This window comes from Fukomys damarensis, unplaced genomic scaffold (assembly GCF_012274545.1).
Source record: "Fukomys damarensis isolate Sample0158 unplaced genomic scaffold, DMR_v1.0_HiC HiC_scaffold_24, whole genome shotgun sequence".
Classification (NCBI taxonomy): Eukaryota; Metazoa; Chordata; class Mammalia; order Rodentia; family Bathyergidae; genus Fukomys; species Fukomys damarensis.
The window spans coordinates 68,738,750-68,763,858 of record NW_022900936.1 but is presented as its reverse complement, the minus strand read 5'-3'; the positions used below and the strand labels follow the sequence as shown (position 1 = coordinate 68,763,858).

The 25,109-nt window shown below is 37.3% G+C and overlaps 1 protein-coding gene across 3 annotated transcripts in view; it reads left to right on the top strand.

The window, feature by feature from the left end:
* The window catches only part of Znf148 (zinc finger protein 148), a 135,403-nt gene extending 113,415 nt beyond the window's left edge, over positions 1 to 21,988 (top strand). For all 3 annotated transcript variants that reach the window (XM_010618304.3, XM_010618291.3, XM_010618297.3), the window contains 2 exons: positions 19,983 to 20,101; positions 20,366 to 21,988. In XM_010618304.3, the coding sequence (XP_010616606.1) occupies positions 19,983 to 20,101; positions 20,366 to 21,964 (1,718 nt within the window). In that variant the 3' untranslated portion in view covers positions 21,965 to 21,988. The remainder of the gene's footprint in view (positions 1 to 19,982; positions 20,102 to 20,365) is intronic.
* The last annotated feature ends 3,121 nt before the right edge of the window (positions 21,989 to 25,109 follow it).

Sequence of the window (25,109 nt, the reverse complement as noted above, 5' to 3'; positions counted from 1 at the left end):
GATCTTATGGTGGCATGACTATTTGATCATAGTTATATATTATGATGATTACTGTGTGAATTTCATTAATAAAAGCTTCGCAGAAGTTGTTTTCTGCCTTGTTATACAGTATTAGTATGCTTACAGTAGCCTTGTCTGCTGATCCACCAAGCATTTCACTACCTGGCCCTTTATAGGAAGAGTTTGGCCTTGGCCATTCTGTGAGTGCCCTGCCCTTTCGGTTCTTAGACCTCTGGTTTGTCACTGTTCTTGTCATTCGTGCCTTCTTACTCATGGTTGCACTGTAGACCAGACTTCAGTCTTTCTGTGATTTCACCTCCTGTCATTCCTGTTCATGCCATTTAGTGCTTCTTTTTTATCAATCCTTTGCTTCCACTAGGACTTCCAATTAAAAAGTTTTTTATATCGTTTTCACTGTTCCTCATTTTTCTCAAATCTTCACAATATTTACCCCATCAAAATCTGTCATTTATCATAATCACTCTTTCGCTTACATTCATTATCCCCTCCACCAACTGCTTTATTTTTTTATGTTGTTGTGTTATGTTATTTTGGTGGTGCTGGGGAATTGAACCCAGGGCCTTGTGCATACTAGGCTAGTGTTCTACCACTGAGTTACATTCCCAGCCCCTCCTTGCTATCTTTTATACATAGCACTTGGTTGGCTAAATTACAGTCTTAGGTAAATTTAAGTCCGTCTTTTCATTCATCCAGTTTTTAGAATAAAATGTTATTAGTGTCACAAATGTTACGTAGTGCTTGATGCCCACTGTAAATGATTTCTTTAGTCCATTTATTCCTCTCCTTGTCTACATTGGGTCTGTAGTTCGGCCAGTGGGCTGAGTTTCAGCTGCTGTCTGTTTTTGTAATTAAAATGTTAATTGGAGGCCAGGAATGTAGCTCAGTGGCACCTCACCTGGCTCGCAAGCAAAAGGTCCTGAGTTTGATCCCCCAACCCCCCCCTCAAAAAAAAGTTAATTGGAAGAGAGCTGTCCTTGATTCCTGTATGCATTGTTTATGAGTTTTTCTCCCTACATTTGGAGCTGAGTAGTTGTGACATGGATTGTATGGACTGTCGATAGAACCTAAAATGCTCACTATTTGGTCTTCTTCAGAAAAAGCTTGACAGCCTTTGTCCCAAAGAAATACTTCATATTTGCTCTGTACCATAAACGTCCAGTATTTCCTCCTCCTTCCCTTTTCGCTTTTAGCTGGTTGCCTACTTCCTGTATAACTGAGAAGACCGACTTACCCTGGTATATGTCTGTTCAGCCATCCATTAAAAGTTTTGGTCTTTTGGAGAAAGGTGGGCTGATAACTTTTTTCTTTTTTAATTTTACCGGTATACTTTAGTATACAATATAATGACATTCATCATTGGAAATTTGTACCTTTACATAATGTAACTTGGTGGGCTGTTAACTTTTGAATGACAAAGTTTGGATTGGATAACGATAGAGAAAATTTGAGGTCAAGAAAGTGAGGGATAATGGAAAGGGAGTAGAGTCATAGTTGTAAGTCCTAATGAAGACAAGGGATTGTTGGACTCTTAATACTGAATGGGATGAATAGGGATATAAGGAGGTTGTGCTCAGAAAGATTTATTTTGCTAACAAACTGAGAACATTCTGTGAGAGACACATAGTTTAAATTATTTTATTTTTAGGAGAAAAACATTTTGTTGAGTTTAGACTTCTTTTAGCATAACTTGCGTACAAGAAACTACCATTTTTAATATATAGTTCTCCAGATTTTAATAAAAGTACACATTTGTTTAACCATGATCATAATCTTGATAGTTTTGTTACTCCCCCAAATTCCTCTGTACCTTTTAAAGTCAGTCCCTCCCGTGATAATATTTTCCCCATAGTTTTGCCTGTTCCAGAGTATTATTTAAATGAAATACTAGGTGTATAGCAGTGGTGGTGAGCCTGTGGCACGTGTGCCGCAGTGGACTGTTATCATTGAAAGCTCTTTGAGGCTGACTTACAGGTATTGGCCTTGTGTATCTGAAAGGCATCTGTGTTGGTGATCATTAGTAGTTCATTCCTTTGTTGTGGCTGAGTAGTAGTCCATTGTATGGATATACCAGTTAATTTTTCTGTTCTCAGATTGAGATACTTTTTGAGTTGCTTCTAATTTTTGGTGATTTTTGAATAAAGCTTCTATAAATACTTGCTGCAACTGTTGAACACAACTTTTTTGAATGTGTGTTTCGCTTTGGAAAATAGTTTGGGGTGGAATTACTGAGTCACATAGTAAGTGCATGTTTAACTTTATAAGAAACCACCAACATTTTCCCAGGTTGACTGTACTATTTTATATTTCTACAGTAATAATGAGATTTCCGTTTAGTCTGACCCTTGACAATTTTTGGCAGCTGATGAAGGAAATTGAACTAGTATTTCAGCATGGTTTTAATTTCCGTTTCCCTAAGGAGCTAATACATTGCACGTCTTTTCTTGTGCTTATCTGCACCGAGTCCCAGGAGCAGGAATGGTGTATTTACTGACTCTCTTCTGATTTATGAGAAGGCATTTTTTTCTTAATGTTGAGTTTTGAGAGTTCTTTTTGTACTTATTTATTAGGTGTGTGATTTACAATTTTTTTTCTGCCATAGATTTTTTTTTTCCCAAATTGATAGAAAAGCATTATTTCATGAAAGACCTTAGTGTTTTTCAAGACAGTGTAACATTTTATTTACTGTTAGCCTCATTTATTCTATAATATAAAAGATAAAATGGTAACAGATTTACATTAATGTATTTTTCTAAAATAATGCAAAAATTGAAAACAGAATTTGGTAGATATTAAATTTCATTTTCATAACTGTTAAGTTTAAGGCATTAAAACAACAACAAAAAAGTTTGAAGCCTAAATTTTATATTTCACAGAACAATATGATTTTTCAAAGTCTGAGGATAATATAAGCTTGCATAGCATTTGTTTTCTGAAAAAATTAGTTAAACTGTTTTATTTAATACTAAACTGAAACACTAAAAGAATCATATGGAAAATAAATTGCCTTTGGAAAATAATCTTTAGCATGTAATTAATTCATATTTGTTTTATGTGAAAAGTTATCAGTCAGGCTGTGCTTGCAACAACTAAAATGCAGTTACCACATTTTATGTGAAACTAACTTTACAGCCTCCATGAGTAGAGGCCCCATTTCACATAGAATAAAGTCCACAGTAAAATTCATAGAGACCAAATTTTATTAGCCATCTGAGTTACATAAAATATTAGATGTGCTACTCTAATAGTATTACAACTGTGGATAACAGACACTGACAGAGCACAGAGATGGCCTGCTTGTCACTCACCGGAAGACCACAAGGCTAAGAAACTGAAGGAAGCAGGAACAAAATAGGGGTCAGAGCGCACTATTCAGAAGAGGGATAAACTGAGAATTGAAAAAAGAAATGTGTCTATTATTGCTAAAGATATGCAGAGATTTGTGAAATCCTGAGTAAGCTTTAGAAATCTGAAAAATCAGTTTGAAAAAAATTAGTTTCCTTCACCTATTTTTAACAGATTATATTTAAAAGGAAAGAATTTTTGAGAATAGATGGGAAGTGGGAAGGGAAGGAAACATTTACTTATTTTGAAAAGCCACACAGACTTGGACTTGGCATAAAGCAGTCAAGTCTCTGCTTATCACTTAGAAGTGTGCACTGGTTAAGAAAGAAAACCCTCTTTTAAAGATAACACCCAGAGTCTCTGCAATTTTTCACATTCAGTTGTTTCTCAATCAAAAGGTAATAGGAGAGAATAAAAGAAGGCCAAGAGAAAAGTAGATAGTGAGATCTGTTTTCTTTAAGATTATTAGAGAAGGACTTTTAAATTTAAACTTTGAGTAATATATTTAATAGGAAAGTTACAGAATAGGCAGGCGTGGTGGCACATACTGATAATCCCAGCACTTGGGAGGCTGAGGCAGGAGGATGGCTTGTTCGATAGGGTTTAGCACTGACTGTTCTGGCTCCACCTTCACTTCCAAGATACAAACAGGGTGTCCTGATCTGCATCGCGTCACAAGAGGCCCTGAACCCCGCAGTTGTTGGAGCAGAACCCAACTGACGCCACTAACGCCTAACACAGTCTAGTCTGCCAAAAAAAAGCATCGCAATATATAGTTGTCGATATTCATATCATTAGAACCTGAGGTGCTATTTGTTTAAAAAAAAAAAAAAAAAAAAGCGCACAGAAAGCAGACAAAATTTTACCAGAGAATTGCACTTTATAAAAAGGAGTGCAGAAATTCCAGAACTGAAAAAACACAATGAATGGTATAAAGAGTATAGCATACAGACTTAATGGAAGAACACTAGCTTTCAAAGGCAAGAGTAGTAAATTGGCAGGCATCAGTAGAAGTATCTCAGAGATAGCTGGGCATGGTGACATATGTTTAGGAGGTGGAGGGCAGGATGGTAGTGAGTTTGAGGCCCGCCCAGGCAACTCAGCAAGACCTTGTCTCACTCAAAATAAAAATAAGTGAAAGGAAATATTACAGAGAGACAAAAAGAAAACAAAATAGAGACAGAAGGATACAACAGTTCTTAGCTGGCATTTCTCACTTCTTTCAAGGGTGTACATAAGTAGTTATGTTCCAGGTGCATAAGAGAGAAGTTAATTTACTGCATACAGTAAAGTTAGGCCTTGAGTCTTTCACAGAATTCAAGCTGAGGAAGGCTGAAGCATACTTATAATTGGAATCCCAGAAAGAAGAGAAAGAATGTTTCTCATGAGATTGGAAGACAGAATGGCTGTGATTCTTACAAAACCCATAACATAAGCTACTTTCAGGGCGCTCTGTTAATAAAAAGCAGGTTGAATTTAAAAAGAGGAAAGGAAGCAAACTGAAAACTAAAGAAAATATAAAGGACAGGGCCAGGGATTTAGCTCAGTGGTGCCACTGCCTGCCTCACAAGCACAAGGTTCCAAGTTTGATTCCTGGCAATCTGCCCCCCCCCAATCTAAAGGACAGCCAGAGATAAATGACTCTCAAATAACCAGAAAAACACAGTGGCTTTTTTTTGTTTTGTTTCGTTAGAAGTGATGAGAGCCAAAAGAAATTGAATCACATCTTTAAAATGCTGAGCCAAAAAAACCTGTACCTGGGGGAACTATGCATCCACGATGAGAGTAAAGTTAAAATGTCCCGATACGAAACAAAATCAAGTAAATGTGTCACCAGTAGTCCTACAGTATGAGAACCCTCATAGGAAAACATGGGAATGCAGGAAGGAGCAAGGGTGGCCGAGATGTTATGTGGCCAAGTGTAAGTGAGTGGTCATGCGCTAATCACTGATGATGTAACTAAGAGGCTTAAATATCTGCAGGATTAAAATGTGTAACAGTAGCAAAAGAACCAGGTGCAGGAGTAGCAATGCTGGCAGTTTGGATGTGACAGAGGGAAGCCATAAAGTGCTTCATTTAAATGAAAAGCTGAAAGTACATTGTTCTATTTTATTACTATTAATCTCTTACTATAGCTTTATCATAGGTGTATGTACATAGACACAGAAATGGTTTCAGACGTGCACTGGGGAGGTCTTGGAACCTGTAAGTGGGGGTTGCTTTGTATCAGCGGTCCATACCAACTGTTAAAATAACTTAATTGTGAAACACTGAAAGGTTTCTCCTTGAGATTGACAATGAGACAGTGATACCTGGTATCAAAACTTCTATTCAGGGCTGGGGATTTAGCTCAGTGGTTCCAGCACCTGCCTCGCAAGCACAAGGGCCCGAGTTTGATCCCCAGTACCAAAAAAAAAAAAAAAAACCCAAAAAACTTCTATTCAACATTATATTGGAGGTCTTAGTAGTACAGTTAAGAACAGAAAGCAAAAGGGAAGGAAGGAAGCTGTCATTCATAAATTATCTTATATAGAGAGAAACTCCTAATAATATCATAGATAATTCACAGTCCGTTCACCAAGGTCACCGCTGCATATAAGATCAGTATTCAAAAATGAATTATATTTTATGTATACCAGCAAACAAATAGAAAAATCAGAATTTTAATAGCTTATTACTTAAAAAACAAAGAACTAGAAATGACATAATGATATCCAAGACTTCTAAACTGTGGTGCATACTATAGAAGACTGAGGTGGGAGAGCTCACAAGTTTGAGGCCAGTCTAGGCAACTTACCAAGATCTTGTCTCAAAGGGGGAAAGGCTGAACATACAGCTCACGGGCAGAGCATTTGCCTAACGTGTGCTGAGTCCTGGGTTTCAATCCCAGCACTAGCAGAAAAAAAGATCTATAAACTGACATTATTAAAAGATACTAAAGAAAATCTAAATAAATGGAGGGATATAATGTTTTCTTTGATTAGAAGACTATAATTACTCTGTCTTCCTTACTGATCTATTTATTAAATGCAGTTTTATTTAAAATGCCATGTGTGTGAGAGAGACTCTTACGGGAGGGAAGAACTTTGAAACTGATTTTAATTAAAGCTTACATGGGTAAGCAAAAAGCCAGCCAGAACCAAGAAGAGACCCTGATAGTTTTATAGTGCTGGATATCAAGATAAGAGTACAAAGCTGTAGTCATTTGAGACATTGCCTTTTTGGCAGAAGGAGGAACAAAGATCATTGGTTCTACAGCAAACCTACATACAATTTATAGTAAAAATGACACTGTAGTGCACTGGATAAAGGGTGGTATTGTAATCAACATTGTTATGTCTGTGAAAAAAATCAATCTTTCTACCTTATGCCATCCTCAAAAGCAGTTCCAGGTAGACTGCAGATCTCGGTGTAAGAAATGATAAAACCTATTAAGAAACAGTAGAGGGTAGTTTTACAACTTTAGAGAAATTTTCTTAATCCAGTGCAGATCATAGTAGAAAAGTAAAGAACATTAAGGTGAAAAACAAAACCTGACAGATACTGTGTGTCCAGAAATCTTACATGCTACTAAGGCAAAAGCAAACCGGTAGAAAAGTGGGCAAAATATTTGGACACATACTTCACACGGACACAAAAAGGGTATGCAAATGGTCACTAAACATACTGAAACTACCTGCTCAGCTTCATCAGCCACTGAGAAACTTCCCTTAAAAATTGTAACCTTCCTGCTGCTTGCACATACCCCACGGTGACTGAAAAGCCCAGGCAGGAGAGTGCCTCCTACACAGCAGATGGACCTCTTAGCCTGCTTTTCTTAACCTTCTGAAAGGACTGGGTCAGTTGAAGGGGATTAACAGTGGCAGTGTGTTTTATACAGTAATAATAAGTTTTTAAAAATTTAAGCATTTGCCATATGTATATTTTCATCACATCTTGTATTTAGTTTGATCTAGTGTCACGTGTTTAGTTTTGCTTTTCTTGCCTGTGCTTTTGGTGACATAACCATAAAGTCATTGCCAAGACTAGTGGCAAGGCACTTTTTTCTCCAATATTTTTAGCAAGGATTTTTAAATTTCAGGTCATATATTTGAGTCTTCAATCCCCTTTAAGTTGATTTTTGTGCATAGTGTACAATAAGAATTGATTTAAATGTAAGAGTGCCAGAAAGTGCTTGGCAGTGCAGATATCCAGTAATATTTTAAGCTAAAGATATAGTACAGCAGGTATTCTAGATTGGAATGCAAATTTTTAAGATGACAATTGTAAAAATGAGTGCTGCTGGGCATGGTGGCTGCCAGTATATCCCAGCTGTTCAGGAGTCTGAGGCAGAAGGATCATGAGTTCAGGGTCGTATAGGCAGCTCAAAATAAAAAGAGTTAGGGAGTTAATTGCTCTCTGGATTCAGTACCTACCTAGTACAGCCAAAACTGAAAATAGCATGTAGCAGACCGCTTCTTGTTCTTAGAACCTGTAGTACTTGTTCATGCTCTTTAGCTATTTAATTGACAGCCAGATCCAGAAAAGATAGTTGCTTAAATTGTGGCTCTTTCTGAGCCAGACTGTCTGAATTCTTTGCGTAATGGTAGCATTCATGCTCTGTGCTCCGATGAGAGAATTCAAAACATATTTCTCAAGTTTACATGAAATGGAAAGGAAAGTAATTTTATGGTGCCAGAATAATAGAAACATTGTAAGCATTGGGAGGAAAACACTAAAGGACCTTTAGGGCTCTGATCAGGATAAAGGATTTTAGTAATGAAAAGAGCAGTCCTATTCTAAGAGAATGGTAACTCGGGTGGGTGTGAGTTGCATTTTTACAATGGAAAATGAGCTGGTAATGAGGTTTTCTCTCTTTTTAGGGGACTCATTGTGGCATCATTTGATTATGTGTTTAATATCATCTTCCCTGTGATCTCTTACTCCACATCACTTGTTTTCTAGTGGTGCCCTGAAAGTTCAGAAATAGATTAGATTAATTTGAAATGCTAAAAGTAAGGCGAATATTGAAAGACTGTTGTTTAAAATCTTGTTATGTTTCAGATATTTCTTTAAGGACACACTGATAATCTTGTACCCAGCTATTTTGCTAATTTTATGTAAGTCCCATTTGGGTGATATTTACCATAAATTCATAGTATTTCTTTAATTTAGCTTTACTAGGAACTGCCATTGATTTGGATATCATATATTTAGTAATAATGCTTTGGTGCTTGTACCAGTTGTATATTGACTATCCAGCTTGGCTGATAAAAAGTGAGATGTAGAAATGGGCATATTCATATGGGGTTCAGCCTCTGAAGAAGAACAGTGTTTTCTGGCTTGGTTTTGTACTTTTCACATGTGGTTCCTAGACCAATTCTCAAATTTTCAGACGTGAATAAGGGTTTCCCGTGATACTGTTCTTACTAGAGGTGATTAATCATTTTTCATGTCTACCCCAAAATAGAAGTCTAAAATCTAATGTAAAGCCAAGAAACAATTATCTTCTCATTAGCTATTTCATCCTAAGGAACTCTTAAGGATTGGACCCCTCTAAAGAGTGTGGTATTATTTCATAGCTCTGCAAAAGAAAACCCCCCAAAAGAGAATAGAACTCTTTCTTTACTTTTTTATGGAGGGAGGTGGTGACTACAACATGTTATTTTTTTAATTGGGTGAATATTTCCAGTGTTTCAAAGTTTGAAATGCATGAATTAAGTTTCTTGCTGCCTCACTTTCTGGAGAACCAAGGTCATTCTATACTAGAAAGATGAGTTTTTAAAAATGTGCTATGAAAATTACTTCTTTGGTTATCTTAAAAATTTGTTTGTTTGTTTGTTTGTTTTTTACCAATTTGATTTAAATAACATTGACATGTTTTCATGCTATTGTGACAGCTCCACGATTTTTATATAATCTGATTTCTGCCTCAGTGCTTATCATTTAGTCTCAGGTGATTTCCTTTGGAATATAATTTCTTGCATAGCAGATGAACTCCTTAGCCTGTCTTTCTGACCTTCTGAAAGAAGTAGGTTCCAGAGATGCCCTAGTATTTTCTAAAGTTCTAAGCAAAATTAATGAATGTGTGATTGCTCACCCAGGAATTTGTTCCAGTAGTTATTATTTCATCTTTTGCTGAGCATATTGTTCAGCTTAAGGTTATTTTCATTAGGGCGTATAGTCCAGTCATGGGGCTACAGCTATAAAACATATAGGTGAGTGTAATGGAATGGCAGTCATTTACTGCCAGCCTCTTCATCTCTGTTGTTAATAGCTAGCTGACCTTTAGTGAGGTACCGCAATGTGCTAGGGTTTGTTTTGGTTTTTGGATTTTTTATTTTTGCTGTACCTGGGATGGAACCCAGGGCCTTATGCGTGCTAGGCAAGCACTTCACTGAGATACACCTCCAGCCCACATCGCTGTTCTTAATTTATGGTTTTACGTGCATTATCTCATTTAATATTTGGTTTTAGCTGTGAGAGAGAGAGACAGAGACAGAGACAGAGACAGATAACACCTGTTGAGACTAACATCAAAACTCAAGTAATCTTGCTGTAGAAGCTACTCTTAGTTTTGGTTTATACTGCTTCTCTGTAGTACCTTTTTTGTTATTATAGTTTGTATTTACTTGTGAATTTTGTCCTATTCCCTTTTTTATGATAAGTAAGAAACATCTGCTGTCAGGTATTTATTACTAGACCAAGTGAACATAGATATTCATCATAATTTTTTTTCCAGTATTGGGAAATGAACCCAGGACCATCATACTGAGCTACATCCCGAACCCTTTTTTTGTTGTTGTTTTTATTTTGTGACAAGAGTCTTGATAAATACCCAGGCTGGACTCAAATTTGAGACCCTTCTGCCTCAGCCTCCCAGAGTGGTGGGATTATAAATGTGCCCTGTATCTGGTTTCATCATAAATGTTTACCTAAGTTTTAAAAAGACTCTTCACATTAAAATAACTTCTATTTACATTCTGACTAATAACAGCAGATAACATTTCTTGAGTATAAAATGCTTTACATTCACTATCATGATTAAAAAACAATTTGAGGACATTTTGTGGAGGAGTTTGCAAGAAAATGACATTGAAAGTATAAAAGGCATCTCAGATTTAGGAATTGAAAGAAGGCCTCTTTGGTTCAAGTTGAGAAATCAAAAGGAAAGGTCAGACATAAGAGAAAGGCAGAGGCTAAATGATAGAAGACTCAGTTTTCAGTTTATCATGAGAACATCATTAGGCCACATATAGGCTTCAAACATGATCAGATTTTCTTACATTAATAGAATCTGGCTGTATTGTGGAAATAGAATAAAGTAGATCTTAGAGAGACTGTTAGTGAGGACAATATTATATAATATAATAGTTCAGGACAGGCGATGGTGGTGTCTTAAACTTGGGTGATGACCATGGGAAATGGAGAGCAGCAGACAGATATGGCAGGTATTTATTGAGTGGAATAAATAACAAGGCGTGTTGATTGGCTAGTGATGGAAAGAGAGGGCGTATTGTTAGCTTTCTGTCATTGTGGCAAAATACGTGATGTAAACATCTTAAAGGAGGAAAGACCTTTTTGCTCATGGTTGCAGATGTTTCTGTGCATGGTCACTTGGCTCCAGTGTTTCTAGGCCTGTTGCAAGGCAGAAACATCGTGGTTTAAGAGGGCAGTAGGGGAAAGCTGCTCAACTCTACGCAGGCAGGAAGCAGAAAGAGCCTATGAGGAGGAAGGCACAGAGGACCAAATATAATACCCAAGGTCATACCCCCACAACCCAGTTCCTTCAGCAAGGCCTCACCTCCCATTTCGAGCTCCTCCTGATAATGCCATCCAGTCTGTCTCATCATTAGATTAATCCACTTGCTGAAGTTAGAGCCCTCATGATCTAGTCACTTCCCCAGAACCCTGTCACCTTGTAACCAAGCCCTTAGCACATGAGTCAGGCCTCTCAGATAGGCATGCCATTTGTGGGCTGGGCTGTGCACTGAAGGTCACAAGGGTAGTGGGGCATGCAATGCATTTAAGGTTCTCATGTGTCCTAGGAGGGGAGGTATGGAGTAGGCGGTTTAGATGTGTGGGTCAGGCTCTCAAATTTGAAAATAATAAAAGTTAAGAAAATGGGTACGCTTCCCTTTTGCCAAAGAAAAGAATATAGAATGAGAAAAGGAGAAAGTCTAGGAAACTAAAACATTTTGTATTTGAACTGGAAAGACGATTGATAAGGAACAGTCTGGGAAGTTGAAGGAGTATGGTTGTCATAAAAGCCAAATGAAAAGTGAGTCTCAGGAAAGCGAGGAAAAGACCGCTTGGGTTGAATGCTGTTGAGAAGGTTAGTACAGAAATTGAAGAGATTTGGTTTTATTGAAAACCTGAGGTGATTGGCATGAATCATTTTGATGGGGTGTTGGTTGAAGAACCAGATCAGAATGCTTTGAACAGGGAGAGTGGAGTTAGTTGAAAGTGGTCAAAAATCAGATAATCTCTGTCAAGCCATAGTGAGTTAGAATATGCAGAAAGCTTAGGGCTTTACAACTCTCATATAATTTAATGTAAACATTACTGTATTAGGCTATTTTACATTGCTAAAATGAAATACCTGAGATGATGTAATTTCAATAAAGAAAGGATTTGTTTAGCTGTCGGTATTGGAGGCTGGAAGTCTTACTTTGGTGTCAGGTGAGCTCCTACTCGTGTGTATCAGATCATGGCAGATGGCATCGTGGCAGAAGTGCACATGAGAGAGGGAATGAATGAAGAGATGGTAAGGCAGGAAGCCGGAGCAGCTGGGGAAAAGCAAGGCCTGCTCTTCTATAAGCTCTCTTGCAAGAACTGACTGAGGGCCTTGCAGAATCACCCCACTTCCTGTTACGTGCAGCATCCTCAGTGAGGTAATCACCTCCCACCAGGCCCCACCACCTGAGGGTTCCATGCTGTCTCCTAGCACCTTCATACCAAGGGCCAGTGTGTTAACACCTGAACCCTTGGGGGATGCATGTAAGCTGTATTCAAGCCAAAGTAGCTACCATCTACTTTGATATAGCAGGAACTCCTGACACAGCCAGCCAGTTGTGTGTAGTGTCAGACTTTCCAGGGAGAAGCATCACGGCAAGGAACATGGTCTCAGTGGAGGATGTTGAAAGAGAAGCCCAGGGCCCTTGGGTACTGAGAAATTAACATTAGCGCAACATGCTTGGATTGAACTGTGTTGTTGCTTTCCTGAGTGCGGAAAAAAAAAAACATACACAAACCTCTTCCTACTCTTCAAGAAAGTTTTTCTTGTTGATCTTTAAAATCACTCAAGTGCTATATAGATTCTCTTCCTTCTCCAGTAGAGGGGCTCAGTGCTTCAAACAAATTCATGTGTGTTTTTTTTTTAAAGGAAAATAGGTGTCAGTCATTTCATTGTTGTTCCCATTCAAGAATAGGAAACATGCCAAAGTCCCCAAGTCAGGCAGGAATAAGATCCAGAGTCCATTCTTACCCACTGCCATTGCTTCTCCCCTCCCCGCCCCTCCCCTTCTCAATGACAGGAAGACCCTTTTGGGGAGCAGGGGAGGCTCAGTGTGGAAAGTCCCTAGGTTTAGTCTTCACTCACTTCTCCCTCCAAAAACACTACCAGGGACACAAAACTCTAAAAAATGGTAAGTCATGTCCATATCCTTTTTCACACTCTCCAGTGAAGAGTTAACATAAAAAATTACGAGCTTTTCATAAGCTTTACGGGCAACAGCTCCTCACCACGAATGCCAAATACGCTCATACGCAGAGTGAACCAATGGGACCATCCTGAAGACCTGCCAAGTGGCATTATAAAGCCCTAACAGTTAAGGCATTTTGGCTCTAGTTTATAAAGAGTTAACACTAGTAGAATGGAATAAAAGGTCTGGAAATAGACAAATCTGCTTACTTAGAATATGATTATCATTTTTAGAAAAACACGATCAAGAAAAGCTATTCTTTGTAGCTCAGGAGTAGTGTTTGACTAGGCTGTAGTGAGGCCCTGGGCTGGATCCCCAGCTCTGAAAAAAAAAAGCTGAACTTTCAATAAAAGGTGCTAGGAAAATTAATTGCCACCTAGAGAGCCAACATTTTATTGTATCTCGCATTTTGCCTCAAAATGAACTCCAAGTAGCAGTGCCTCATACTCTTATCTCAAGAAGAACTCCAAATGTATCAGATATGTATTGTAACAAATGAAAGTGTGCTTATAAGTTATCATGAAAAAGACCAATAATTAGTCTCCTAAGGGAGTAAAAGTTAAGATTGGGCACTTAAAAGAAAATGAATATTTAAATGGTATGATCTCATACCGAGATAATGTCTTCTCACATGTTGGGCAATATAATCATCAAAGTTTGACAACATGGCAGTGAGTGTGTGACGAAGCTATAGCAGGCAGTCACTCATTCGTGGCTGGTAGGATATATGGATTGATAACATCTGTGAATGGCAATATGTGTCCAGTTCATAAATATATATTATTTGGCTAGGAATTCTGTTTGTATGAATTTAGATTAGTGTATCCACAAGGTTATCCATTATAAAGTTATTTGTAATAGCAGATACTTTGGGGCCAACACGGGTTGTTTAAAAAAATGGTAATTTGTTTATCCATCGAAAATATCTTCTGTCAGGATGAGAGAGTTCTTTTGACCAATGAAACTGTCAACATTAACTCAAAAAAAAAAAGAACAGCAAATAAAATATGCTGTGTTCATGAGATAAAGAGGGCGAGAATAAAGAGCCAAGACCATTAAGCACTGATGAGGACAGAAAGCGGTGATGGAAAGGTCTGGTGGAGGAAAAGCTCACAGCTTGTAGTTTGTGAAGCAAGGAGAGAAGGAAGCAGCCTAGGCCAGAGAAAGACTTCAGGTCCTGCCCAGTGCCTGCCCCAGCGAGGCTCCATCGCCTAGCACAGCAGCTGCTGAGCTCAGCAGTGGCTGAATCCAGCCCTGAGCTTCCAAACACATGAGGCTTTGGGGGACACTTTTTATCTGAATATATAGAGATTGCAGCTTTGCTTGTGTCCAGAAACTGGGGAGAAACATAAGTTAAAAATGTAGTTACTTAGGACAAGAAGGGATGGTTTTTGTTTTTGTTTGGGTTTTTTAAAAAACCATGTAAACATACTACCTAACCCGTAAATAACGGGGATTCTTAAATGACAAGACTTCAATTTTAAGAATTTCTAGAATGGCTAGTTAAAAAAGGTAAGGAGGAAGAGTATAAAACAGGAGAGAGAAAAAGTTGTAAAGAAAAACAATAGCGTCAAAAAGGAAGGAGATACCTATTAAAGGGGAACAAGAGACAGAATAGAAATGAGGATTACAGCAGCGGGTAATCAAAAAATAGCTAACAGGTATGGGTGAGAGGTCTGTGTTTGCTCCCATCTTGGTCTTACTTCCCCATCCTGTTTGTTCTGCAGTTTGAGGATCCCATATCTGAAATGGTTGGTTTCAGGCTTTTTTAGATTTTTGCATATACATAACGAGGTATGTTGAGGGCGGGGTCAAGTGTAAATAAGATTATGTGCTTCATATACACCTTCTACACATAGCCTGAAGGTAATTTTATTTGATATTCTTAATTTTATGGATAAAACATAAGTCTTGTGGTTTGAATCATGACAGTGCTCAAAAAATTTCAGATGTTGGGGCAGTTCAGATTTCGCAGTTTGGGTTTTGGGATGCTCAGTGTGTATTCAGTTTATTGGGGCTTTGAGAGGTTGTTTTTAGCAGCAGAGGAACATTTGTACTAATTGCTTTTACGGCATTTAAAAGTTCCTGGTACTTTCTTTTTCTTTTCTTGTTGAAGAAAATTTCTTAGTGACACTTCTAGTTAAGTAAGATGTTAATTTTAGATCATATGTTAAGATATAGATAATTTAAACATGGATTTTCTCCAGTTAATTTATCTTGTAATTAATATTGAGTTCCTTGAGGAAAGAAACCATTTCTCCTCCACTTTGCATGGTGTCAGTTGTGTTGTTATGAAACATTTTTAAATCACAACCTACCTCCCTGAGATAAAATTCACAGCATCAGAAAACATACCCACTTAAAATATATAACTCACTGGCTTTTAGCATGTTCATAAAGTTATGCTACTCTCTCATGTTGTAAATATTTTCTTCATCCCAAGAAGAAAACCATTAACCATTGGTAGTCATTCCCCATTGCCCACTTCCTCCCAGCCCCGAACAACCATTAATCATATCTTGTGTTACTGAGGATTTGCCTGTTCTGGTCATGCTGCAGTATGTACTTTACTCCTTTCAGAGCTGAATAATCTATGGATATACCATGTCTTCTTTCATAGGTTGATATATGTTTGGGTTGCTTCTGTTTTTGTGTGAGTAATGTTGTTATTAATGCATTGTCCCAAAATTCTTATGAGGACTTGAATTTTTAACCCCCTTCAGTACTGTGTATGTCTAGGAGTAGGATCCTGTGGTAACGAGAGGTGTAACTTCAGAGGGTGGAGTGAGACAGGGTCACTGTGTAGTTCAGGCTGACGTTTAATTCACTGTGTAGCCAGGGACCTGCCTCAGACTTGATCATTCCGCCTCAGCCTTTCAAGTGCTGTTATTACAGGCATGAGCTACCACACCCAGTTTGTGTTTAACATTTTGATGATTGCAAAACTAGTTTTCATGTCAGCTGCACTATTTTATAATCCTGACAGCCATCAGTGAGGGTTTCAGTATCTCTGCGTCTAATGCTAACACTTGTATATTTTAGCCATCCTAGGTTTGAGGTAGTTGGTTTTGATTTTCCTAGTAACTGTTGAGCACCTTTTCACGTGTCCTTCATATATCCGTCTTGAAGAATTGTCCCTGCAGACCCATTGTCCATTTTTAAACTAGATTAACTTTGTACTCAACTTTGTACTCTTGAGTTATGAGGGGTTTTTAATATTCTCAATATGTGTTCCATGATTTGTAAATACTTTATCCATGGGTTCATTTTATTAAGTTTGTTATTTTAATCTGTTTTAAGCATACAGTGTAGTGGCATTAGCAGATATACAAGGTTGTGTTACTAAATTCTGTAACCATTAAGCACTGTCTCCCTTGCCTCCCTCCCTTAGTCTAAGTGACCACTGTCTTCCATGTTGCTAAGTCTCCCTAATCTAGATCCTTCATGAGAGCAGACTCATGCCATATGTGTCCTATTTCATGGCTTCTTTCACCTTGCGTAATATCTTCAGGCTTTATCCTTGTTCTGAGTACTATGAATCAGCATTATGTTTACATTTATGGCTGGAAAATGGTCCATTGTTTATAGCATTTTCCTTCCTAATCTGTAGATGAATACTTGGGCTGCTTCTACCTCTTGGGTATTGGGAATGGTGCTGTGATAGATGTTGGCATTCAGATGTCTCTTTGAAGTCCCTGTGTTTGTTTATTTCTGTTTCCGAGTCCCTGTTTTTATTTCTTTTGACATACCTAGGAATGGGATTGCTGAGCCATGTGGTAATTCTTCATTTTGATATTCGTTTATTTTGTTTGTTTGTGCTTTTGGTGTCATGTAAGAAACCATTGCCCAACTACAGCCCTGTAGCTTTTAGTTTTTATTTTATTTATTATTGATTGGTTCCCAGTTCTGGCATTTGAACCCAGGAATGTTCTACTACTGAGCTACATCCTCAGCCATTTTTCCTTTTTTTTTGTTTTTTTGTTTTTGTTCCCTGACAATGTCTTGCTAAGTTGCCTGGGCTGGCCTCAAATTTGTGATCTCTTGTCTCAGTCTCCCAGGTACCTGGGATGACAGGCACTTTACACTTTATGGTATAATTTTTATGGCTTTAGTTCTTACATTTAGGCCTATGATCGATCCATTTTGAGTTAAGTTTTGCTTATGATGTTAGGCAGGGGTCCAACTCTATTCTTTTGCATGTGGGTATCAAATTGTACAAGCACCATTTATTGAAATGATTATTCTTTCCCTACTGAATTGCTTTGGCACCTTTTTAGAAAACCACTGAACCATAAATGGAAGTGCTTTGATTTTTTTCTGTTCTGTTTTGTTTGAGAGTGGGGCTCACTAAGTAGCCCAGGCTGGCCTCAGACTCATGATCCTCCTGCTTGTGTCTCCCAAGTGTTGAGATTATAGGCACGTGCTACCACACCTGACAAAAGGAAGGGTTTATCTCTGGGCTCTCATTTGCATTCCTTGATATATATTGGTTTCCTTAAGCCTTTCTCACATTATTTTACTATAGTTTTGTAGTAAGTTTTGAAGTCTGGAAGTATGAATCCTCCCTTTCCCCCCAAAATTGTTTTGGCTATTTTGCATATGAATTTTAGGACAGTGTTGTCCATTTCTACTTTAAATCTGTAGAGTGGTTTGGGGAATATTCTCATTTTGACAATATAAAGTCTTCTAACTCGTGAAGGATTTCATGTAGAATTAACTGAATTCTAGTCAGCCCACTCATTTTCCCCTTTCTCCTCTTTGATAAACAACTTTAACTTCTGACCTTACTTCTCTATTTCAGACTGTATACATATCCTCACTTCCTCTCTCTTGACAGTATCTGTACCCTCCATCTCTTCTCATCTTGATTATTCTCTATAATAACTCCATTTCAGTTGTAGTTTGGTATTCATGCTGTTTTTCTTGTCCACTCATTCCTATGCCTTCAAACAGTTCCGTCTCCTGGTCCCTAGCAGTGCTCACTCTTATGTGGATGCTTCGCACCTCCGTCTCCTCGTCTCATTCACTCCCATACTTCCTTGGGCAGTAGCCTTCTCCTGCAGCTTCCGTCCTCATTCTTCACTCGTTGGACACGTGCCTTACCTTTTCTGGGCTTCAGTACAGTATTTCTGTAAAGGGAACAGGTTAGTCCAGAGCTGCTGTTTTATGCTGGCTTCCTAGCCTGAAAACGCTGAAACTCCTACTTGGAGCCCTGGTATATCCTGTTGAATTGAGCTCACTGAATTTTGTTTGACAAGCCTTGAACCTTCAGCTAAACCAGCAGCAGCACTGGTGGGCCTCTGTGGAACCCACAAGAACAGTCAGAAAGCCACTGGGAAGTCCCTTGTGTCCTAAAGTTGGGTAACCCTGCACACTTAAAGAAGTTACAGTCTGAAAAGTTTTAAATAATTTACTTGTGGTCAAATTAAACTCTCAGTTTAGACACCATTTCTCCTGGACATCTGATAGTGTCCAGACATTTAGTTGCTCTTTTGTTTCTCCCCAGCGTATATTTCCCTTGCCTTTAATCTTTCATGTACTATTCAATTTATATTCAACACTTCTAAGAAGCTTTTCCAAATCAAAACGGCTCATAGTAACATTTTCTCACTAATAATCCACTGTAATAATCACCTGTACAATTCACTTAGCACTTGAAAATTGCATAGTTACTTAAATATAATTTAGGTCTAGATTCTGATATAAGGAAATATAAACAGGTAAAGAATAAAAATGCATAAAATAATTACTGAGTTGAAAGTAACCAGTGCCTTAAGAGACCTACAGATGGAGTTCTTTGGAAATTCCAAGAAAAGAGGGCCAATTGTCCTAAAGGAAATAGATTTTTAAAGGGAATGAGATGTGTGAACACTCAGACAGAAATGGGCGTTTATTGGCTGGGGATTTAGCTCAGTGGTGCTGGCCCCTGCCTTGCAAGCACAAGCTCACAAGTTCAATCCCCAGTACCAAAAAGAAATGGGCATTCCTGACTGAAGGAGCCCCATGGATCAAGGAAAAAGTGCAAAAGTATGATATATAGGTAATTTAGTTAGGCTGAAGAAAAAAAAGAAGGGAAATTGTAGGATATATTGTTAAAAAGTGAACCAGTGTTAGACATAGCTTTGTGAGTTGTCATTTTATATGTATCTTGTTTTCCCAATTATGCTATAATAAATTCTTTGAAGACAAGTGTACTTTTAACCTTTACAACAGGGTTACTGTGGGCAGAGGAGCAGTATTCAGTAAAATTTTGTTGAATATGTGATAGGTAAACCAGTTTTGTGAACATGCATTATGTAAGATAACTTCTTGGCACACCTTCCTGTGTAGTTAGAGTGTGTAAAAACCATTGAGAGCTCCATAGTAATGTTCCTTATAGGTAAGAAGTCCTTAATGTATTGGAGGAAGTGGAACAGTCATGTGTTCAATTAATAACATTGTTTGTAAATCACTCCCCAGATTAAATGAAAAATGCTGGTTTGAGTTGAAAAAAAATCAATACAAACAAACTGTACTTTTGAAATTTAGTCTCTCAACACTTTTTTATTTGTTATTTGTTTTAATAAATTAGATTTTAAAGAATATTTTTGTAGAATTCAGATTTAATTTAACCATGTTTTTGGAGAGAAGGTAATAATTAAAAAGCCGTACTCAAGAATTGTGTTGGACTGTGGATGGATAACATTTTTTTCAAATGTCCATACATAAGTTCCTGGTATTTCTGGTCTCCATAGAAAGACTATGTACCCATATAACAGAAGGAGAAAAATGAGTGTACCTTCTTCCTACCTTTAGTGTGGTGAATGCCTTCTATCATTTAAAAAATAAATTCTCACAGCTGTTAAGCCATTTATGTGTTTTAACGGTTCTTATGGCAAAGCATTTCATTATTTTACAGTATTTATTTTGTTTTAAATTTTCTATATCATGTACTAGGTGAAAAACCATTTCGCTGTGATGAATGTGGTATGAGATTCATACAAAAATATCATATGGAAAGGCATAAGAGAACTCATAGTGGAGAAAAACCTTACCAGTGTGAATACTGTTTACAGGTAAGAGAGGTAGCTTGAAATTCTTCTGTCATAGTTAAGCTATAAAATAATTCTAAAAAATTAAATTAGAAGATGTTACTACTAGAATTATTTGAAGAGCTTTTAAACTCTTGCCAATCAGGCTTATAATAGAAAACCAACACAGTGAATTTATTTGGAATTACTTATATTATTATACTTACATTAATTGTTTTCTTTCTCTCTTTTGTTGACTGAAAATACAAACAAAACCCAAAACCTACTTACAACCTCTGAATTCGACAGTATTTTTCCAGAACAGATCGTGTATTGAAACATAAACGTATGTGCCATGAAAATCATGACAAAAAATTAAACAGATGTGCCATCAAAGGTGGCCTTCTGACATCGGAGGAGGATTCTGGCTTTTCTACATCACCAAAAGATAACTCACTGCCAAAAAAGAAAAGGCAGAAAGCTGAAAAGAAATCATCTGGAATGGACAAAGAGAGTGCTTTGGACAAGTCTGACCTGAAGAAAGACAAAAATGATTACTTGCCTCTTTATTCTTCAAGTACTAAAGTAAAAGATGAGTATATGGTAGCAGAATATGCTGTCGAAATGCCACACTCTTCAGTAGGGGGGTCTCATCTCGAAGATGCATCAGGAGAAATACACCCACCGAAGTTGGTTCTCAAAAAAATCAATAGTAAGAGAAGCCTGAAACAGCCACTGGAGCAAAATCAAACCATTTCACCTTTATCTACATATGAAGAGAGCAAAGTTTCAAAGTATGCATTCGAGCTTGTGGATAAACAAGCTTTACTGGACTCGGAAGGCAATGCTGACATTGACCAGGTTGATAACTTGCAAGAGGGGCCCAGTAAACCTGTGCACAGTAGTACTAATTATGATGACGCCATGCAGTTTCTGAAGAAGAAGCGGTATCTTCAGGCAGCAAGTAACAACAGCAGAGAGTATGCGCTGAATGTGGGCACCATTGCTTCCCAGCCTTCTGTAACACAGGCAGCTGTGGCAAGTGTTATTGATGAAAGCACCACGGCGTCCATACTAGATTCCCAGGCACTGAACGTGGAGATTAAGAGTAATCACGACAAAAATGTTATTCCAGATGAGGTACTGCAAACTCTGCTGGATCATTATTCTCATAAAGCTAACGGACAGCACGAGATCTCCTTCAGTGTTGCAGACACTGAAGTGACATCTAGCATATCAATAAATTCTTCAGAAGTACCCGAGGTCACCCCGTCAGAGAATGTTGGATCGAGCTCCCAAGCATCCTCGTCAGATAAAGCCAACATGTTGCAAGAATACTCCAAGTTTCTGCAACAGGCTTTGGACAGAACTAGCCAAAACGATGCCTATTTGAATAGCCCAAGCCTTAACTTTGTGACTGATAACCAGACCCTTCCAAATCAGCCAGCGTTCTCTTCTATAGACAAACAAGTCTATGCAGCCATGCCTCTCAATAGCTTTCGATCAGGAATGAATTCTCCACTAAGAACAACTCCAGATAAGTCCCACTTTGGACTAATAGTTGGTGATTCACAGCACTCATTTCCCTTTTCAGGTGATGAGACAAACCATGCTTCTGCCACATCCACACAGGACTTTTTGGATCAAGTGACTTCTCAGAAGAAAGCTGAGGCTCAGCCTGTCCACCAAGCTTACCAAATGAGTTCATTTGAACAGCCCTTCCGTGCTCCATATCATGGATCTAGAGCTGGAATAGCTACTCAGTTTAGCACTGCCAATGGACAGGTGAACCTTCGGGGACCAGGGACAAGTGCTGAATTTTCAGAATTCCCCTTGGTGAATGTAAATGATAGCAGAGCTGGGATGACATCTTCACCAGATGCCACAACTGGCCAGACTTTTGGCTAAAAAAAAAAAAAAAAAAAAAAAAAAGTGTAAATAATACTGGCACTTTAGAACAGATAAATCAAGAGCGGGGTTACTCTGTGTAAAATGGAGTGCTGTACAGATCTAAGAGCGATGCGTTCTAACAAGTTAAGCTGATTTGAATAGCAAGATAATCCAATAACTGCATTTTGTTTGGTTAGCATTCTTTGAACTGCCTTACATGTTGTCACCTTTCTAGAAGCAATGCGTTACTTGTTTTAGATCAGAAACTTGTTATTCCACCTACACAAGTTAAAAAGGAAAAAAAAAAAAAGACTTTCGCACAATTGTTTCCTAACTGATAACAGTGTACATTCTTAGGAGGTTAGTAATTGTGTGAAATCTACTCATACTGTTTCTGAGTTCTTCAGCATAGTGATTGCACTTCAGCAGGGATTCTGATTACCCTTTACAGAGTGGATTTAAAGGTTAAATGTCAAGAGATTATGGCTTAAATTAGTTTGTCCTATCGGGGGGAAAGAAACCACCTTCTAAAGACAATGATATGCCATATACCCTTGATTTTCATTTTGCATTATATTGACATGTTTTTAAGAAGAAGAAGAAGAAAAATGTAATACATATCTGATAGTCTAAGACTCCACTATTTAAAAACCCAATTACTTTTAAAATATGCATACTTTCAAAACCTTTACCAAAACACACAACTGTCGAAGCAGTCTCTGGAAGTATGCGTATTGGTGTCAGTTTCTTTGTACAGTTGTACCTAGATATTTTTTATGATTTTTCATGTGCAAGTAACAAGGTTTTGAAGTTTTAGTAAAAAATATTCTGTAGATTACATTCCCAAGAACATAATGCTTACACAAAATGTATATTCCACGTTTTAAAGCTTAATTGTATTTTACTTTTACATATACACTTCAGTTAACATAGAGCACTTAGAATCTATGTGGTATTTTTGATTTCTCAAAGTTAAAAAAATTAGATTTTTAGGTTTGATATGGTTGTGTCATAATCATCTCATAAATGACAATTTTAATTTTTGGCAATAAAAAGAGATCGAGGTTATCTTTGAAACTGTAAAACCTGGTTTAATCCTCTTTCCAGACTCTTGATAGATTGGATAATTAGTGTCCAGAGAAACTAAAGAAATGGGCATTTTAATTGCTTATTTTATCTTGAGTTATTCTTTAACGAACATTGCTCATTACAATTTTATAAACCAAAAGTGTTTACTAATTCCAGTAACTACAATTTCTTTTCAGCTAGATAAGTAATCGGAGAAATTTTGTTGCTTTTCAAATTCTAAATAAACTACAGACTTTATCCTTATACCACGAATGTTTTTTTTAATACTCTGTCTTAAAATAATACAGCATGGTACAATAAATAGTGTTTTTATATATATATATATATATATATATTCTTTTCTGAAGAATGATGGTTTGAGTTACATATTGAACAGTTTTAATTTTTGAAGAATAACATTAGTTACCTTGATTCTTTTTCTCTTTAATTTGTTTCAATCTCTTTGGTTTTTGTAATTTAAATTTTCATCATCTTTGTCACAATGCACATACTGATAAATCACCAGTGAAAATTAAAATCAATACCGTTGGAAGATGAAACTTCACTTTGTTCATTTCCATTTTAATCTTTGGCCCTGTAAATCTGCATTCTTTGTTTCAGTGTAGAATATGTTATCTGTTTAAATTATTTTTCTTTTATTTAATATTGTCCCAAGACTGTTCTCATAAAGAAAGGGAACAAAGAAATATCCCCCTAACATCCTTCATTTATGTTCATTTATTTTGAATATATTTGTGTTTTATGGTATGGAGTATAAATTATGTTTAATGTGGTTTCCTCTACACTATGGTCATTAAGCTTTGCTTGAAATTCTAGTTTTCCCATTTGACAGCTTTCTTTGCTGCCAAAGTGTTCAAGAATTTTACACTTCTTTGAAGTAAATATTTAAGTTCTGCCATTACTAATCTTAAGATTGGTGTGTGTTGTGTTGTATATCACAGTTGCAAGAGGAATTCATTCAGGTGAGATGTTAAAAATGGAACTGTGCTCACCCTTAGAGAGGCGCTTGTATTTTTCTCAATGTGCTTTTGGTGAGAGTAGGCGTATATTTCCTGAGTTGATTTTTTTAAAAGCCTGGTCAAAAATATTGTTCCATTAAGAACTTATGCAGTTCTTAGTACAATGTAAAGTTTCTTGTTTAACATCACCAGCACAGTTTTAAATACTATGGTTATTGCTGAGCAGTTTGGGTAAGCTTAGAGAAAAAGACCTTTGGAAATGGTGGTTATGCAAGCAGAGTTTCAGGTGTGGCGTTCCTGTCTTCAACACATTTCCTTACATCTATACAATGGCAGACTTTTCTACCAGGTTATAAGCATTTTTGAGATAACTGATACTTAGCCAGCATAACTTACTGACTTATCATTACATATAGTCATCACTCTTACTGTGAAATTCTGAATGCCTACCAGACTTACCTTATGTTATCATCACATGATGATCATCTCAACAGTTTGGGTTTCGCCATTTTGATTCAGAGAGTTGTTTAATTTCTATCTGGGCATTAGTAGAGAAAATAAGTAGCCTTGTATGCTACTTTAGATTGAAACATGAAGGATATGAGATATCCTTTGCAATCCATGTTTCTTATTTCTCTTAGTGAGCAAACTGTTCTATAAAACCTACTCTTAACGCCCATACACTTTCCATAAATGTGAGTGAAGTGTGCTTTTCCCCGTAGGTCCTACTTTCATGTTTGAGGATTGGAAACAGATCGTATTAAATGAGGTAGTGTCTCTTAAACATCTTCTGAAAGTGTTTTTAACTTAAAATCTTATTGTAAATACATTTCATTTGGTTTGAAATATTTGAGTGGCTCCTAAATTTTTTGGATCTACATGCAAATGTGCTACCTGATAAGGTAGGGGTCCATCTTCTTAGCTCTGGCTAGGATGCCAGCAGTGAGGTCATTTTATCTCTTGCGAGGTAGAAAAGGCCTTGTGCTCAGGGCAGGCTTTCATTTCCACAGATGAGAGACACTCGCAAAGTGCCAGCAAGGTTAGATCTTTTCGCCACTTCTTTCGTATTGTTAATTTGGGTTTTTAAAAGGGCTGTTTCAAAAAAAAAAAAAAAA